The 18,020-nt window shown below is 38.5% G+C and overlaps 1 protein-coding gene across 2 annotated transcripts in view; it reads left to right on the forward strand.

Moving 5' to 3' along the window:
- The window catches only part of TRPM7 (transient receptor potential cation channel subfamily M member 7), a 137,838-nt gene that overhangs the window by 68,864 nt on the left and 50,954 nt on the right, over nt 1-18,020 (forward strand). For both annotated transcript variants that reach the window (XR_006354726.1, XM_043982235.1), the window contains exons 10-11: nt 6,723-6,795; nt 10,711-10,811. Coding sequence is in view for 1 of the 2 variants with exons in the window: in XM_043982235.1 (XP_043838170.1) it covers nt 6,723-6,795; nt 10,711-10,811 (174 nt within the window). In the remaining variant the exon portion in view is untranslated. The remainder of the gene's footprint in view (nt 1-6,722; nt 6,796-10,710; nt 10,812-18,020) is intronic.

An 18,020-nucleotide genomic window follows, 5' to 3' on the forward strand; every position in this document is an offset into this window, starting at 1 on the left:
ATCTCAGCCTAAAGGTAGGGTCCCCAAATCAAAATAAATTTCCACAGCACAATCCTATTTCTACATTAGTCATGCTGTGAAAGAAGAATCAGAGCACAAAGGAAAAACCTCAAAAAACAAAAAAAGTGAAACAGTATGGTTCAGTCTGCATCTAGATTCCACAGTTCTTTTTTCTGGATTTGGAGAGCATTTTCCATCATGAGTCCTTTGGAACTATCTTGGACCATTGTATTGCTGAGAAGAGTCAAGTCTATCACAGCTGATCAACACATGATGTTGTTGATACTGTGGATGCTGTGCTCTTTTCCTCAGTCTTGGTGGAGTGTTGCACATTGCTCTACATGCACTTCATCCTATCCTTATGAGCTCTTCTACTCCTTCTGTTCCTTAGTTCTCTAGTCCAGCACTAGCAATTCAGAGCCAGTGTTTTCCTGGTAAGGGCAGTGCCTTCTTTCCCCTGTACCAGCCTGCTTTCCCTACGAAAATAGCAGTTCAGAGTTTTGTAGCAGTGTTGTTTCCATGTTGTAGACCCTGGCAGTCTTGTTCCTGACAGGCTGTGGCCAAGCTGGCTGTCAAGGCCCAAGCTAGTTTTTGTAGCCTGGAGCACTGAGGAGATGGAGGGTGTGGGGAAAGGTTGGGGGGGGCGGCGGTATAACCTGGAGTTGTATCCTTTGGTGTGCTTAGTGTGGCTTCAATGCTTCTAGTGTTGTAGATGGAGGAGGGGTGCTGAGTAAGTGTCAGTTCCTAGATCTGGGTTTTATTTCGTTTTGTCTTGTTTTAAACTTTCCCTTGGATTATGGATGTCCTTGGCCATGGAAGCTGCTAAAATTGCTTTTTCCTTGGCAAATAATTTCTGTTTTGGAAAGGTCTGAGTGGTTGTAAGAATTGGAGATGATGTCTAGCCCTTCATTTGTTGCTCATGTGATTCAGAAGTATTTTGTGCTTTATTTAAAATTTTTATTTTCCCACAGTAATAATTTTCAAGATTACATTCAACATCAAGACAAGGTTCTCCCTCTCTTGTCTCCTATCAACAGAAATTATTAACTTTTTTTATTTGTTTTTGTTGCTTTTATTAAAGTTAACATACATTTTAAAAGCTAACTACAAATAATGGAAGTTGACGCATTCCCAAAGGACAACTTTTTAAATTTTTATTTGTACATTCAAAAGGTATCTGTTATTGTTGTTGATGATAATGTTTATGAATAGAGAGAAGAAATAAAATGGCTGGAATGTTGATGGTTTTAAGAGAGGGGCACAAATGTGATTTACCCTAAACCATGCTCCTTTTGAGCCATTTGTGGAGTCTGCACTAGCTCTAGGGTAGACTCAGCCAGGAATTGTCAGTTCACTTTGTCACTAGGTAATATTACTTACCAGTGAGTCTGCCTATTATATCCCCATTGTGTCTTTGGAGTCAAAATTCTAATTTTTAACCTTGCCCTAGATACTGGTGCTTTCCTTTCCATCCATCATAATAGGGATGTGCTGGAGCCAGTTTGAATGGACTCAAGGGAGCCAATTGTTAAATTTTCAGTATGAGCATTTATATCTTAGAAATCTACAAATGAAGATTCAATTTATAATTTTGTTGGGTTTCTAGATTGAAGAAAATCATATGGGCAGAAAGCACATGGGTCCTTAGGATTCCTCTGTAAAGAATTACACCCTCGTGCAAGACCTAATTAGGAATAAAAGAACAGGTTTATTGAGGTACAAGAGAAACTGGCTGGGAGGAAGGTTTTGGAGAAACAAAACACTTTCCTCCCTGACTAGCTCAGGGAGCACCCTTGTCTTTTCCTGGTGTAGTCTCTCCCAATGGATCACCTCATCCCGGTGGTTAGGAGGGCTGGAATGTGGGGTGGTGGTCCTGGAACATGCTCAGTTCGATCTGGTGCCACTTAGCTCTTTTGGGTGTGTATGTCCTTGATTGAGCTCAAGGAGAGGCCTACTTGATTTCAAGGGAAAATTCCTGAGGTTTCAAGGAAAAAGTTCCTTGACCTCCCCAGACAACTGTTGGGGTAACAGGGGCCCATAATCCTCCCTAACATTCCCCCCTTCTTAAATCTAGGGAAAAAGGGCAGCAGTCTCATCTTCTATATCTGCTTCCTGCTGATTATGGATGTAGAGATGTCCCTGAATCGTTGGGGGTACAGTGGAAGTCATTATGGGCCTGGTCCAGGGAGTGAACAGGCATGTAGGCAGGGGTAGTGGCTGCCATGAGGTTGAAGGCCTCGAGTCTGCTTGAGACAAATTTTACAAAAAGGTTAAAAAGATAGGGGTCAAAGATTAAAAGAACAACGACTAATATCACTATCGGAATAAAGGGAGTTAACCAAGAAAAGAACCAAGAACTCCAGGAACCTGAGTGAGGAGAGAAAAGCTGCTCACATGTGTCCTTCATCCAATGAGAGATATCATGGAGATTTTGTACTCAGGTCTCAACTTTCCTTGAATTGTTAATATACACACAACAAGATGTATTCTGAACCATACATATGCCACCTTCAGCTGCTAGGAGATAGTCTAAGGCTATTCTGTTATCTAACACTACATTGGCTAGAGTATCAAGGGATTCTTATAAATCTTATAGCCCAGCTGCTGTTTCATTTGAGAGTCTTTCTATGGCCAGAGTAAGATTGGTTAGTATGGCATCCTGTTCAATATAGCCTATAAAAGGGATGGTGAGAGATGCTGCCTTCTTAACCCACCAGAGAAAATTATCCCAACAACCCCGTTTAATTCTTGAGGGGTGATTAGCAGGAAGGGTTAAGGGATTGTGGAAAACCTTCACTCGGGGATCCAAAATTCCCATAGTGTTTATAGGGGCTGAGACATGAAGTTGTCATGACTTTCTAGGGGTATTCTTCAGGAGTTAGGCCTGTAACAAAAATTGGCAGATTCTGGTGTGCACAGACAAAGACCATACCCCTGAGGGGCACATAGAGACCCCTTGGTGTTACTGAGCAATGTCTCAATCTCCTTGCCCCATTTTGAGGTTGGATTGTATGAGGGTATAATGCCAGGCCACTTCTGGCTGTTCTTAAGGGTCTTTAACATACCCCAAGAAGCTGGAGGCCGTGAAGATTGCTGGAGGGTGGAATAATCTTTAAAACTGTCACCTGGAGTCAGGACAGTGTAACCAGGTTGCCAGTATGTGCATTTGGACAAGTAAAATGAACCCTTTTTATTATTTGAGGGGATTGGTGATCCTATACAATTTACGCACAGGGCATGTGTGAGGTTAAATGGAAAGGAGATACCTTTCCTGTTCCCCTCGAGACAGGTAAGCTTGACCTCCCAAGACAACTCTTGGGGTGACCGTGGACCATAATCCTCCCATAACAAAAACATTGGAGAAAATGTTAATAATACTGACTAAACTTAAAAGTGGGTCATGAGTACATTTTTTTTCTTTTTGGAGAGTTGGTTGTTGAACATTGACCATCATACTGCTATATGAATATGTATGTAAAACTAGTTATTTTCGTGTTTGTCTCCTCACAAGAATGTGAATTTCTTGATGGTGGGTGCAGTTTTTGCCTTTCTTTGTATCACCCAGAGAAATTATTATTAATCTTGAAATATTTATTGAATATCAGTTAAAGGTTGACCAATGGTTATTCAAAGGTAAGATATATAAATCAGAAAGACCAAGTTAAGTCAAGTTCCCACTTCAACTTCCCACAGTCTATGTAACCTATGACCAAGTTACTTAAATCTGTCAGTGCCCTGGGCTACTTTCTAATACTTTAATTACAGAACTCTTTCATACCTGCATTGATAGAATTTCTTTTCCTACACAGATCAAACCACAAGTCCAGACTAAATAAATATATCAATTAAAATAATGTGTTTAGGCTTTCAGGGATACATCATGAATAAGACTGGGATCTAGTTGAGTGTAGAATAATTTTTTTTTTGGTTGGTTTTTTGTGGGACAATGAGGGTTAAGTGACTTGCCCAGGGTCACACATCTAGTAAGTGTCAAGTATCTGAGGCCACATTTGAACTCAGGTCCTCCTGAATCCAGGACCATTGCTTTATCCACTGCGACACTTAGCTGCCCCAGAATAGAATTTTTTAAAAACTCATTTAGATTAGAATATAAAAAGGCCCTGGGAGAGAGTAGCAGCTGACATTTGTATAACATTTTAAGTATTACAAGAATTCTGAGAAATTAAAGATTACTTTGAAGAAATAGATGCACCAAAATATTATTAGGATATGAAGGCTTAAAAGTATTTGAAATATAAAAAATTAATAATTTTATAGTTAACTAATGAATACTTCATGGTCACCATCTGAATGGTTGCTGTCTGTAATGTGGCTAAAATTCTAGCTGGTCTGTCTAAAAATCTGATGAGTGGTCGCCAATAAATTAGAAGCTTTAGCAAGAGTTTAGATTTTTAAGCATTTATTAGGGAACATAAGAATTTGGTGAGGAGAGAGAAAGAGGCTTATCTATCTCAGGGAGCCAGCATTTTTGCTCCACTCCCCCACAAGGTCCTGGCAAAAAAGAGAGAGCCTCTCCCCTCTTCGTCCCACAAGCCTCCTGTCTAAACCAGAAATGTCAAACGTCACTTCCTGATGCCAAGGAACTGACCCTCCAAGCCACATGGCTTGCCCTCAGAAAGCTCCTCATGGCAGAGCTTTCCCACGGTATCTCTCCAGCAGGGGGTGTCACTCCAATTGTCACACTAATATTTTAGAGTTATTTTTAATAGCTAAATGTGTGTTGAGTAGCAAACAGATATTATAGAAACAAACTAATTCAAGAGGTTTTCCTTTTCATGTGCTTATCTCTAAACATATTATAAACTCAGATTAATGTCCCTGTGTAATCTTTTAGGGTGACTAGGACTGTGAAGTGTGTGTGTGTGTGTGTGTGTGCGCGCGCACACGCACGCTTGCATGTGCACACATGTTCCTGTTCAATGTTAGTTGATTATTTTTGTCCTTAAGGATGTTATAATGTAAGATGGCTAGTTCTGCCACATCTGGACAGTAGTTAAGTGACTAGTTTATCTTTAAAACTACAACAACTCTATCCTTCTGATAAAAAAAAAATTAATTTGTCTTTTAAAATTTTATAATTTATAATTTTTTCTAATTAACAATTATTTCCTTTCCCTTCCATTCTCTCCTCAAATAAATAATAAAAAATAATAGAAACAAAACTTCCGTAACCAAACAAAACAAATTCACACTTTGGCTATTGCCCAAATATATTTTCATTCTGCATATTAAGACTATCACTTATTTCCGAAGGTCATTACTATGCTTTTATCTTTGGTCTTCTGGAATCATGGTCTTATCATTGTATTGATCAGGGTTTTAAAGTTTTTCAAAATTGTTTTTCTTTCAAATGTTTTCATTGTATGAATTGTCCTCTTATATCACCTCACTTCCCTCATCAGTTTATGGAGGTCTTTGCAGTTTCCTCTAACACTGCCTCTTTTATAATTTCTTATGGTACAGTGGAATTCCATTAAATTTGTATTCCATCGAAAATTCCCTGGTACAAGGCCACACTGAATTTCTGGGGTTTTGCTATAGCATAAAGAGCTGCTATAGCTATTTTTGTATATGTGGGCCCTTTTTCTCCTTCTTTGATCTTTTTAGGTCTAGACCCAGTAGTCATATTGCTGACTTTTGTGGCATAGTTTCAAATTGATTTTCAGAATGTTTGAAGCAATTCACAGCTCTACCAGCAGTACATTAGCATGTCTGTTCTTTTAGAGCCGCTCCAGCAGTTGTCATTTTACTTTATGTTTTTTGTCAATCTGAGAAGTATGTTATGGAACCTGAGAGTTGCTTCAATTTGCATTTTTCTAATTACTAGTTATTTTGAGCATTTTTTCACATTTCATTGATAGCTTGAATTTCTTCCTCTGAAAATTGCCTATTCATAACTATTTATTGAAGAATGGTCTGACTATTTTATCTTCAACATATTATGGATTCATCTTTCTGATTGTAGGAAAGTTAATGTCCTCATCTGTATATATGGAATTGGACTGGATGGTCTCTTAGGCTCCTCCCATCTCTAAATCTATGAGCTTAGGATCTCTTTTTGTTGTTTGTTTTAAAAAAATCCATACCACCTATACCTTACTCTTTAAAAAAAAAGAATTCTTTTAGTAATTATCAAAAGGTAACAAGTTTTTATTTATTAAGGGTAATTAAGATGTTTAGAATTGTCAATGTGCAGCACAATTTGGTGTTCACAAAGTGAAAATTTTCATTTTTGTCTTTGTGTGCCACATGCTTAGCACAATGGGTAGCCCACAATTGATATAAGTGCCAAATGGTTTTGATTTCACTCTAGTCTGATTAAAATTTAGGCCTCGCCTTATATAGATTTTAAGTATATTTAGTCCTGAGTATTCTTGGGGAGATGAATATAAATATTTTCAAAGGTGGTACGGTAGCTAAATTCAACTCACGATTCAGTCATATCATAGTGTTGAGAGATACAGTACATTTGCCCTCATGTAAGTGAGATTATGTAAATTTCTTTGAAATCTTACCTTACTTAGATGTTTGTGTTATTTGAGAAATAGTGTGTCCTGTCCTAATTTTTTTATGTGATATTGAAATACAAATTCCTATTGTAAATAATTTTATTTCCCCTTATTTAAGATAAAGTAAAAGATTGCTTGGCAAAGCAATGAATTTGTGAATATAAATGTATGTATTCCCTTTTTTTGCAACAGATAACTGTTTTCCACATTGGGTCAGATGAACATCGAGATATAGATGTTGCAATACTTACAGCACTGCTTAAAGGTAAGATCTTAACTTTTGTTTAAAAGGTGTCTAAATTTTCTGTACTATATAGCTTATTTTCTTTATTTTAAAATGTTATATCTTTTATTTTATCTTCATTTCCAATTATATTCCTATCTATCCCATCTCTATTTATCCCTCTCCCAATGAATCATGCCTTGTAACAATAAAAAACGGAGATAGAAAAGATATTTAAGAAAAGCAATCAAAACATTAACAGTAATAAAATATGCCATGCTTCCCATTAATAAATTTTCCCACCTCTGCAAAGAATGCAGGAAGGTTCTTCACTTCTATTCTGGGACCAAAATCAGCCATTATAATTGTATGTGAATTGTGTGAGAAGATAGATGCTTTCTTTACCTAACTTTTTGCAAGGATATTTTGCTTGAGAAGGCTATTTGAAAGTCTCATTAAAATGATAGATATAATCATTCACCTAAACAGAATAATTCCAAATTCAAGTTGATGAGGTAGATTGCACAGAAACCGTCTAATTCAGTACTTTGTTCTCTGGTAAACTAATACTTTCACGAATAAAGGAAGCGGAGCTTTAGGAGTTAGTGTAATAAGCAGTAGCACAGCTGTCCATCTATTCCCTGGTATATTGTTACTCTAGTTCTCAGTACGTAACACCCTCCCACCCCTTCCCTCTTCTGATAGAAATAGGCAGTGTTTTTTGGCTTGGTTGGAGTTTTTAAAGTGAAGGTCAACACTTCCCAGAATTCTAGCAGAATGCACATAGTCAGAGACCCATCACTGTGATTGGCAGACTGAGGGCTCTCCTCTTCTCTCTTCTTCCTCATTTTATATCACACAGATCGCTTCTCCCACTATCTTCTCTTTCATACCTATCTTACTCCTTAACAAGACTATCACTTCTGTCTGCTTAAGTGGTGCCATTCCATCCCATCTCCTGCAATAGGCCACCTCCTCTGTCATCCCTACTTTTTCATTTATTTTCAATCTCTCCTTGTATACTGGCTCATATCTTACTGCTTAGAAACATGCCCATGGTTCTCCTACCCGAAAAAACATTCATGTGATCTTACCATTCCTGCAAACTATCATCCTATATCTCTTCTCACTTTGTAGCTAAACTCAAAAAGGCCATCTGCAAGAGGTGCCTTCACTTTCTCTCCTTTCACTTTCTCCTTAACCCTTTATGAGCCATCTTCTGACCATATCATTCTTCTTCTTATTATTCTTATTATTATTATTTTAATTTTTAGTGAGGCAGTTGGGGTTAAGTGACTTGCCCAGGGTCACACAGCTAGTAAGTGTTGTGTCTGAGGCCAGATTTGAACTCAGGTACTCCTGACTCCAGGGCCAGTGCTCTATCCACTGTGCCACCTAGCTGCCCCCTGACCATATCATTCTAATGAAAATGTTCTCTTCATAGTTACCAGTGGTCTCTTAATTGCCAGATCAATGGTCTATTCTCAGTCATTCTCAACTTCTCTGTACCCTTTGGCACTATCTATCACCCTTTTCTCCTGGATACTCTCTTCTCTTTAGATTTTTGGAATATCACTCTCTCCTTTCTCCTCCTACCTATCAGACTACCCATTTCCTCAGTCTCCTTTGCTTGCTCATCCAAATCTTACCCTCTAGTTTACTTGGGGTTTTCTTTTCTTTCCTTCTCTTCCCTCTCTACTTCACTTGGTGATATTATCACCAAGGATTAAATTACCATCTCTATGCTGATGATTATCAGGTCTACCTTTCCTGTCCCAACCTCTCTGCTGACCTCCTAACTCACATCTCCAAACTGCCTTTCAGATATCTTAAACTCAGCAAGTCCAAAACTATTAAATATCTTCCCCGCCCCCCAAACCCTCCCCCTTGCTACCTTCCCTATTACAAAGGCAACGCCATCCACCTACTTCCTTAAGCTCACAATCTAAATGTCATCCTTAACTGCTCTGTCTCTCTATCTAGTCTGTTGCCAAGGCCTATTGATTTCACCTTTGCAACATTTCTTAAATATGTTTCCTCTCCTCTGACTGCCCCACCCTGGTACGACAAGCCCCCGTCACCTCACGCCTGTAACTATAGCCTGCTGGTAGTCTACCTGTCTTAAGTCTCTCCCCATTTCAGTCCATCTTCTATTCATTGCTCCCTGACATGTATGCTTTGATCCAGTGACACTGGCCTCTGAACTGTTATACAAACAAGCCATTCTTTTGGCTTCAGGCATTTTCTCTGGCTTTCTCCTGTGCTTTGAATGCTTTCTATTCTCATCCTTGCCAACTGACTTCCTTTGCTTCCTTTAAGTCTGAACTTTTACAGTAAGCCTTTTTCAACCCCTCTTAATTCTGGTACCCTCCCATCCTGTATAGAACTTGTTTGTATATATTTGTTTGCTTGTTGTTTCTCCTTCATTAGATATGACCTCTTTGAGGGCAAAGACTGTCTCTTGCCTCTTTTTGGAACTCCAGAGTTTAGCATAGTGCTGGGTACATAGTAGGAGGTTAATATTTATTGACTAATTCAAGGAATTTGGGCATCAAGGGGCTGTAGAGATCAGTACAGTTAGGACATTGTAGTGTTGATAGATGTACACCTGTGGATGACTCATTTAAGCTGTCAGTGGTTGAGAAAGTTGCAGTGACTCTCACTGAGAGACCTTTGAGGCTGAAGAAGTCACTTAGTATTGGTCAGCCCGGTTAGGCCATACCATAGATATTAGTCTCATTTTCTCAATCATCCATCTCTAGTCTCCTCACCCCAGTGGGTATACTTGACCCACTTTTCTTTTTTTCTATGCTTAAAATTTTTTTTCCAAAATTATTCAGTAAACATTTATTAAATGCCTACTGTCTGCCAGGCACCATGCTAAGTGCTGAGGATAAAAAGAAAGGCATCACAGCCCCTGCCTTCAAGAACTTCTTTTTTTTTCTTTTTTTTGTGAGGCAATTGGGATTAAGTGACTTGCCCAGGGTCACACAGCTAGTAAGTGTTAAGTGTCTGAGGCCGGATTTGAACTCAGGTCCTCCTGAATCCAGGGCTGGTGCTCTATCCACTGTGCCACCTAGCTTCCCCTGCCTTCAAGAACCTCATCCTCTAACAGGGAAAGGCCGCCCAGAATGAAAACACATCCACACCAGACCTTTTGTTTCCTTCTGAACCCTTTAGTTTGTTCCTTCTGGGCATCACCACCTGACTGTCCAGTCTGTGTCTGACAACAGAACATCCTTTCCCCATAGCTGTTCTTTCAGTCAGACCCATCTGTGTCCTTGGAAGACACTGTCATTCTTCTAGGCAGCCGAGTTACACACTGGGAGTCATCCTACATTTTTTTTTCTAAACCTCTTATATTCAGTCAGTTGTCAGATCTTCTATCTGTTCTCTTCTCTCCACTTACATACCCACTATCCCATTGCATGTTCTCTCTAACTTTCTTGTACCTACTACAGCATCCTTTTATTTGGTCTCCCAGCTTCCAGTCTTTAACCTTCTTCATTCCACTCTATGCACAGTTGCAAAATAAAACAAAATTATCAGCCTGGCATTTCAAACCCTTTCAAAACTTACTTCATATTATTCCCCGCGAGTATCCCAAGGATGTGTGTACAAACACACACACACACACACACACACACACACACGATTTCCCCAAGAATCAATTCAGATATCACTTCCTTTGACAAGAGTTTCATGATCACTAAGTTGGTAGTATTCTTTGCCTCCTTAAAAAAGTTGATTGCGTATGTTTAATGTTTGTTGAATTGAATTGAGATAGTTATTATTTACTTTTTGTCTTTCTCACATACTCCCATGGCAGGGTAGGAAAGTTTTTGATAACCAGATTTAACTTGTCTTTTAAGGGAATAATCATTGTAGATATTCATGTTTTAAAAGACAGTTTTTGTGGATTCTACATGTTAATACATATCCCCTTATTTAATTCAGGAACTAATGCGTCAGCATTTGACCAACTTGTTCTTACACTGGCATGGGATAGAGTTGATATTGCCAAAAATCATGTATTTGTTTATGGACAACAGTGGCTGGTATGTAAACAATCTTTATTCTGAATTAAACTTGTAAAATAACCTGACTAATAACGTAATTCACTCAAGCCTATGATTTAACTTTATTTTTTTCCTTAATGGCTGTACCTATGTGAAAACAAGTCCAGGTAAACTTTTTGATTAATCCTCATGATCTCCAGATCCATGTAGATTTCCTCCAACTGAAAGTGACCTCTCCCTATTCATGTTTTTTCTAATTGTAAAAACATTTCCATTGCTCTTATTACTTTCTACCTATTTATTTTAAAATGTACTTGTTAACCCCTTTTACTAAATTGTAAGCTACTCAAGGACAAGGGACTGTTATTTGTCATCCTTATATATGTAGTTCTCTGTATATAGTAGGCTCTTAATAGGCACATTTTATTTTGTGTCTGGTGGCACATAGAATATTTAAAATTCTCACTGATAGCAATGCAGCTTTCTTCATCTTTGTGTTATCTATTCACTATTTCATTTAAATGGTTGCTACTTACTGTGAGAGCATATTCTCTTTTTTTTTTTTTAGGGTTTTTTTCCACCCTAAACACACTTTGATTTAAAGTGCAAGAATTGTAGTAAACCAATGAAGAAATTAATTCTGGAAATGAGCTTTGGTCCTTAATATTCTTTAGTCTTAGGTTTCAAATACAATGAATTCTGGTCAGTTTACGAGTTGATTTTAACTTTATAACATATAAAGAAAATAAATAGGTCTTTTACATAGTGAGGATCTACATGAGAAAAGACTTTTTAAAAATAAAACACCAGGGGGCAGCTAAGTAGCTCAGTGGATAAAGCACTAGCCCTGGATTCAGGAGTACCTGAGTTCAAATCTGGCCTCAGACACTTGACACTTACTAGCTGTGTGACCCTGGGCAAGTCACTTAACCCCCATTGCCCTACAAAAACAAAAACAAAACACCAATTTTTATTCACATGTAGCTTTGCAGTAAATTTGACAGTGAACTCTTCAAAAGATCTCTCATTTTATTGGTTTAAACGGGTTTTTTTTAATTGCTAACTTGATAGTATGTTGTTACGGCTCAGTCTGCTAGCTCAGATTTGAGACTGGAAAGAAATGAAACATTTGTAGTCCATCTAAGAGTTAACAAAAAATTGTTTATTTAGCTATAGAAGTGGATGGACTTTTAGAGTAGAGAAAAAGATATTTGTTGAGAATAAAACATTGATTCATTTGTATAGCTTGCTGATGTTGCACATACTACTGGTCTGCTTATTCTAAAACCTGAGGGAGGAATTGGAGATCATTGTGCCACTGACTCTTACTACATCAGTAGCCTGAGCCTTGATCCCTTGAGTACTATAAGCAACTCTCTAAAACCATACGTCGCAGAGATAATGTCAGATTGCGTTATCTATCTCTATTTAGCACAGTATTATCAATGCTTCCCTCTTCCACACTGTGTTTTTTACTTTAAAAATTAAACTAACTGATATTTTTGTTTTTATATTACTTATATTTCCCACATTATCCCAACTTTTTTTGCCATTGAGCCATCCCTTATAGTAAAGAATAAAAGGTAAAAAATGTGGTGGTGAGGGTGGGGTGTGTGTGGAATGGTTCAGTAATACTAATCAACAGGATTTTAAAAATCTGACAGTTATATTTGGTGTTCCAAATCTAATTTCTCCCTTCTGTAAAGAAATAAGTGGTACCTTCTTATACCTCTTTTTGTGCTGTACTTCATCATTATAGTTTGACAGCATTCATTTTTTAATAGTCTTTACTTTCACTTATTCCCCCAACTCACTGATATTGGTTGAGGAGTCAGTACTCCTTGCTTTCAAGTGCCATTTCCAAGTTCTCTACCACCATCACCCATTAACCTCCCCTCCTTCAAAAGTGGCTCTATCCATATCTATCATCCAGTCAAAATCTTGGGAGTTCTTGTCTGCTGACCTCCAAAGCACTCTTATTTCCTCTCTCTTCTTCTCCGTTTCTGTCCTTATACAAAAGGACTTTAGCATGCATAGTGATTTTCTTTCAAATACCCTCATATTCCATTACCACCTTAACTTCAGCCCCACCCCATGTGAACTCTACACAGAAATAATCATGCCATTCATCTTGCCATCACCTACAACTGTTCCATTTCTGTTTATGAACTCTGACATTCCCTTATCTGATCACAGTCTATTTTTCATTTTACTCCTTCTGCCTTACTATCCCAAACCCTGTTCTTCATTTTTACTATAACCTCCAATCCTTTATGCCCTCAGTTCTTTCCCAGGCCATCACCTCTGTACTAGCATTTCTCTTTCCTTCTTTTATCCTTTAAGTAAATCAGTTAGGCTCTGCACTCTGCTTAGATCCTTTTTTCCCTTTATCCTGCCCTGCCTAGCATTAGTCCTGGCTTACTCCCACCATCTTTTATCTTCCCTCCTACTCACCTGCAGATGAAACTGGAGAAAATCACAAAACCCTGCTGATTAGGTCCAGTAGAAATGTAGGTAATCTCACTGTGCCACCATCATTATGGCAAGACAGTCCCTTTATACCTGCTTAATTAACTTGCTATTCCAACAGATCCTTCTACCCACACCCTCTCAACTAAGAACCTGGCTGTATATTTTACTGGGGGTAAAAAGAGGCCATATGCGAGATCTCTCTTCTCTCCCCATCTCATACCACTGAGATGCCTTCTGCTAGTATCCCTACCTTCACCTCTGCCTCACATGAAGAAGGGGGATGGGGTCCTTCTTCCTATCAAGGCAATCCACACTACAGGCACAGTTGATCCTATGTTCTCTAAGAGATCGTGCCCTCCATCATCTCATGTCTTTTTAAAATTAAATTTTATTTTTTTCCATCAGCAAAAATCTGCCTCCCTTTCCCTTCCCCCATGAAACTGAAAGAAAAGTAAAACCTGAGTTACAAACATGTCTAGTAAAGTAAGCAAATATTTACATCTAAAAGCAAAATGTGTGTGGGGGGGTGTCCTCATTCTGTGCTCTTAGTCCATCCCCTTTCAGTCTGCAGGTGGGTAGCATATTTCATCATTGGTCCTCTGGAATTCTGTTTTTTTGTTGTGCTGATCAGAGTTCCTAAGTCTTTCAGAGTTGTTTGTCTTTATCATATTGTTGTCATTGTACAAATTGTTCTCCTGGTTCTGTTGACTTTATTCTGCATCAATTTGGGGGGGGGGCAAGTGACTTTGGGGTTAAGTGACTTGCCCAGGATCACACAACTAGTAAGTGTCAAGGGTCTGAGGCTGGATTTGAACTCAGGTCCTCCTGACTCTAGAGCCAGTACTCTATCCACCGTGCCACCTGGCTGCCCTGTTGCATCAATTCTTATAAGTCTTCCTAAGTATTTCTGAAAGCATCCCTTTCATTATTTCTCTTTCTTTTCTTTTCTTTCTTTCTTTTTTTTTTTTTGTTCATTCGTTTGTAAGGCAATTGGGGTTAAGTGACTTGCCCAGGGTCACACAGCTAGTAAGTGTCAAGCATCTGAGGCTGGATTTGAACTTAGGTCCTCCTGACTCCAGGGCCGGTGTTCTATCCACTGCGCCACCTAGCTGCCCCATATTATTTCTTATAAGATAATATTATTCCATTAGATTTTTTTGCCACCTCAAAAAAACCATACTTTTTTTAGGTGCAATTTCACTCCCTTAGCTTTGTATCTCCTTCTTGAGTGAGATATATTTTGGTCCCTAACTCTGTGGATGTTCATTGTCTCCTGTGACCAGTTCAGGTGAGAGTTAGTTCACGTATCAGCTGCTCCCTCATACCTCCCGCTCCTTTTTTTTTTTTAATAGATGTCTGTTTGTACACTCTGATTTTTAAGATTATCAAGACATAATAGAACTACTGCCACTCCTTCTGTCTAATTCATCTTCCTTCTATGAGCCATGAGATAAGCTTCAGAGGAGACACATGTATCATCTCTGTATATTAGGGAAGGTAGGAGAGGAAAATAAGCATTGATCAAGTACCTTCTATGTGCCAGGCACTGTACTAAGTGTTTTGCAGATAACATCTCATTTGATCCTCTCAAAACCCATCTAAGGGGGCAGCTAGGTGGCGCAGTGGATAGAGCACCGGACCTGGAGTCAGGAGTACCTGAGTTCAAATCCGGCCTCAGACATTTGACACTTACTGGCTGTGTGACCCTGGGCAAGTCACTTAACCCCCATTGGCCCCCCCCCCCCCCAAAAAAAAAACCATCTAAGTTAGATGCTAGTGTTATCCCTATTTTATAGATGAGGAAACTAAGAAGATGAGAGGTTAAATAGCTTTGAATTTCTCAGTCGTACAGCTGGTAAACATGAAGCATCTCAGGGTTGGTTTGAGCTCATGTCTTCCTATGCTTTATCATACCACTTAGTGGGCCTATTAGAAGGTAAGCAATTATGTGTGTGTATATATATATCTATATGTATATGTATAGATATATATAGATATAACCTATATCAGATTACCTGCTGTCTAGGGGAGGGGGGAGGGAGGGGAGGGAGGGAGGGAGAAAAATCTGAAATTGTAAAGCATGTATAAACAAAAGTTGAGAACTATCTTTACATGTAACGGAAAAAATAAAATATCTCAAAAAAAAAAAAAAAAAAAGAAGGTAAGCAATTTCTCCCTTTTTTGTTCTCCATCATTGTTCATTCCTATTTACCACTTTATGTTTCTTTTTATCCTGTGTTTGAACTTGAGAGTTTCTACTTAGCTTTGGGCTTTCCATTAGGAATGCTTGGAAGTCCTCAATTTTATTAGTCATCTCCCTCCCCTCTCCCCCATAAGATAAATACTCAGTTTTGCTGAGTAAGTTATTTTTGGTGTTCATGCTGTTTCTCTATCCGTCGCCTCCCCCTGCCCTGACTTTTAGAATACAATTTTGCTAGCTCATTCCTTTATAGGGGTGGCTGCTAAATTGTGCATGATTGGGGCTCCTCAGTACTTGAATTCTTTTTGATTGTATTTTCCCCCCTTTTTGTCCTGGAAATTGAATTTTAGGTATGTTCTTGAGAGTTTTCATTTTCAAATTTGTTTTAGGAAGTAACTGGTAGATTCTTTCAATTTCCACTTTGTCCTGTGGTTCTAAGAGATCCGGTCAGTTCTTTTTGGTCATGGTTTTCAAGTAGTCCATTCTTAATTTTTTTTCTCCTCCATCTGTTTTCTCTATCTTCATCCTTCTTGATCTCTCTATAGTCTTTGACACTGTTGATCACTCTCTTCTCTATTTTCTTTTTCTTCCTTTTTTTTTTGTCATAAAATTTTTATGTTAAAACATAGCTAAGTGGCCCCAGAATTGTTGGCCTGATTTTGTTATCACTCAATCTTAATAACAAAGTATACAGTACACAGTGGTTTTAAGGAGCCCTAGGTTTATAGAATTATGAAAAATACAAAGTAAGCTGTGATAAATGTTAATTAAAGCCCGAAAAGTAAACCTGGGGAGCATGTAATGTCAATATTTTCTTCTTTCTAGGTTTCTGTGACACTACTGTGTCCTGGTTTACCCTCCTACCTTACCTATCTGATGACTCTTTAGTCTACTTACTGGATCTTTGTTCAGGTCACACCCATTTTCTGTGAGTACTCTGTAGGGTTCTGTCCGAGGCCCTCTTCACCCTGTATATACTGTTTCAGCTGGTGACCTGTTCAGGTCCTGAGATTTTAATTGTTTCTGTACTGATCATTGTCACGTCGACTTACCTAGCCTAACCTCTAGTTTCCTATCTCCAGCTGCCTATATAGCTCAAACTAGATGTTTTATAGACATCCCAAACTCAGTATCTCCAAAATTGAATGCATTATCTTTCTTCCCAAGCCTTCCCCACTTCTTATTGTCTCTATTTTTGTTCTCTGTTACCTAAGCTTACAACCTGGGGGTTGTCCTCAATTCATCACTTTTCCATATCCAATCTTTTTTTCCATGTTCTGTTGATTTTACCTTTCTAATGTCTCTTATCTATGCTCCCTTCTCTCCTCTGACACTGCTGTCACTCTGGTGCAGGCCTTCCATCTTCTCACACCTGGACTATTGTAGTAACCTGTTGGTTGTTGACCCTGTCACAAGTTTCTCTACTCCAGTTCACTGAAGCTGTCCAATTAATCTTACTAAATAAAAGACCTGACTGTTTCAACCCAACACACTTGGTAAAATTCAGTGGCTCCCTATCATTGAGAAGATTACCTATAATACTGTCTGTTTAGCAAAGTCTTTTATAGCCTAGCCTCTTCCTCATCTTTCTAGTCTTAGGCCTTACACCCTGCACAACATATTCTTTGATCAAGTGACACTGGCCTTTTTGTTTCTCACATAAAACACTCCATCTCTAGATTCTCAGCATTTTCATTGGCTGTTCTCTACATCTGCAGTACTTCTCATCTCTGTTTCTTGGCTTCCTTGGCTTACTTCAAGTCTCAGCTAAAACCTCATCTTCTATGAAAATCTTTGCCTGATCCTCCTTAATGTCACTACCTTCCTTTTCTTGATTATCTCCCATTCATCCATTATATGATTTGTTTGTACATAATTGTTTTCACTTTGGCTTCCTTATTAGTCTTTGAGAGTAGTGACTGATTTCTGCTTTTCTTTGTATCCCTAACACTTAGCATAGTGCTTGGAACATAGTAAGCACTTAATAAATGCTTATTGATTGACTGACTAAAATGAACTTCTTACATTCCCAGAACTTTCTTGTTCATTCATGGGAGGTATAAGTGTCCCATTTACTCTTTTTGGGGGGGGGGGGGCTGGGTGTGTGCAATGAGGATTAAGTGACTTGCCCAGGGTCACATAGCTAGTAAGTGTCAAGTATCTGAGGCCGAATTTGAACTCAGGTCCTCCTGAATCCAGGGCCAGTGCTTTTATCCACTGTGCCACCTAGCTGCCCCTCCCACTTACTCTTAGAGAGGGTCCTTCAGTGATAGATGTTTGCCTTTTTCTTTCCGGGGAATACTAACAATTGTAAAATTTAATTAGGAGGGACAACTTCTAGTATTTCTGTATGGCTTCTACTTAAATGATAAATGTGCATTCTAGATTATAATATTTATGAATTCTTGATCTCATTAGTTCTCATTATCAGTATTCTACCACTTTGGACTTGGCTGAAACCATAGTCAATTTTCCTTCCAGTAATTTTGTTTAAATGTAAGTGAAGTGAGTGGCTGTTTGTAGTCTTGCCTTACAGATTCCATAAATATAAGCAAACTCTTTACATTTTACTTTTT

The sequence above is a fragment of the Dromiciops gliroides genome, chromosome 2 (genome assembly GCF_019393635.1).
Source record: "Dromiciops gliroides isolate mDroGli1 chromosome 2, mDroGli1.pri, whole genome shotgun sequence".
NCBI lineage: Eukaryota > Metazoa > Chordata > Mammalia > Microbiotheria > Microbiotheriidae > Dromiciops > Dromiciops gliroides.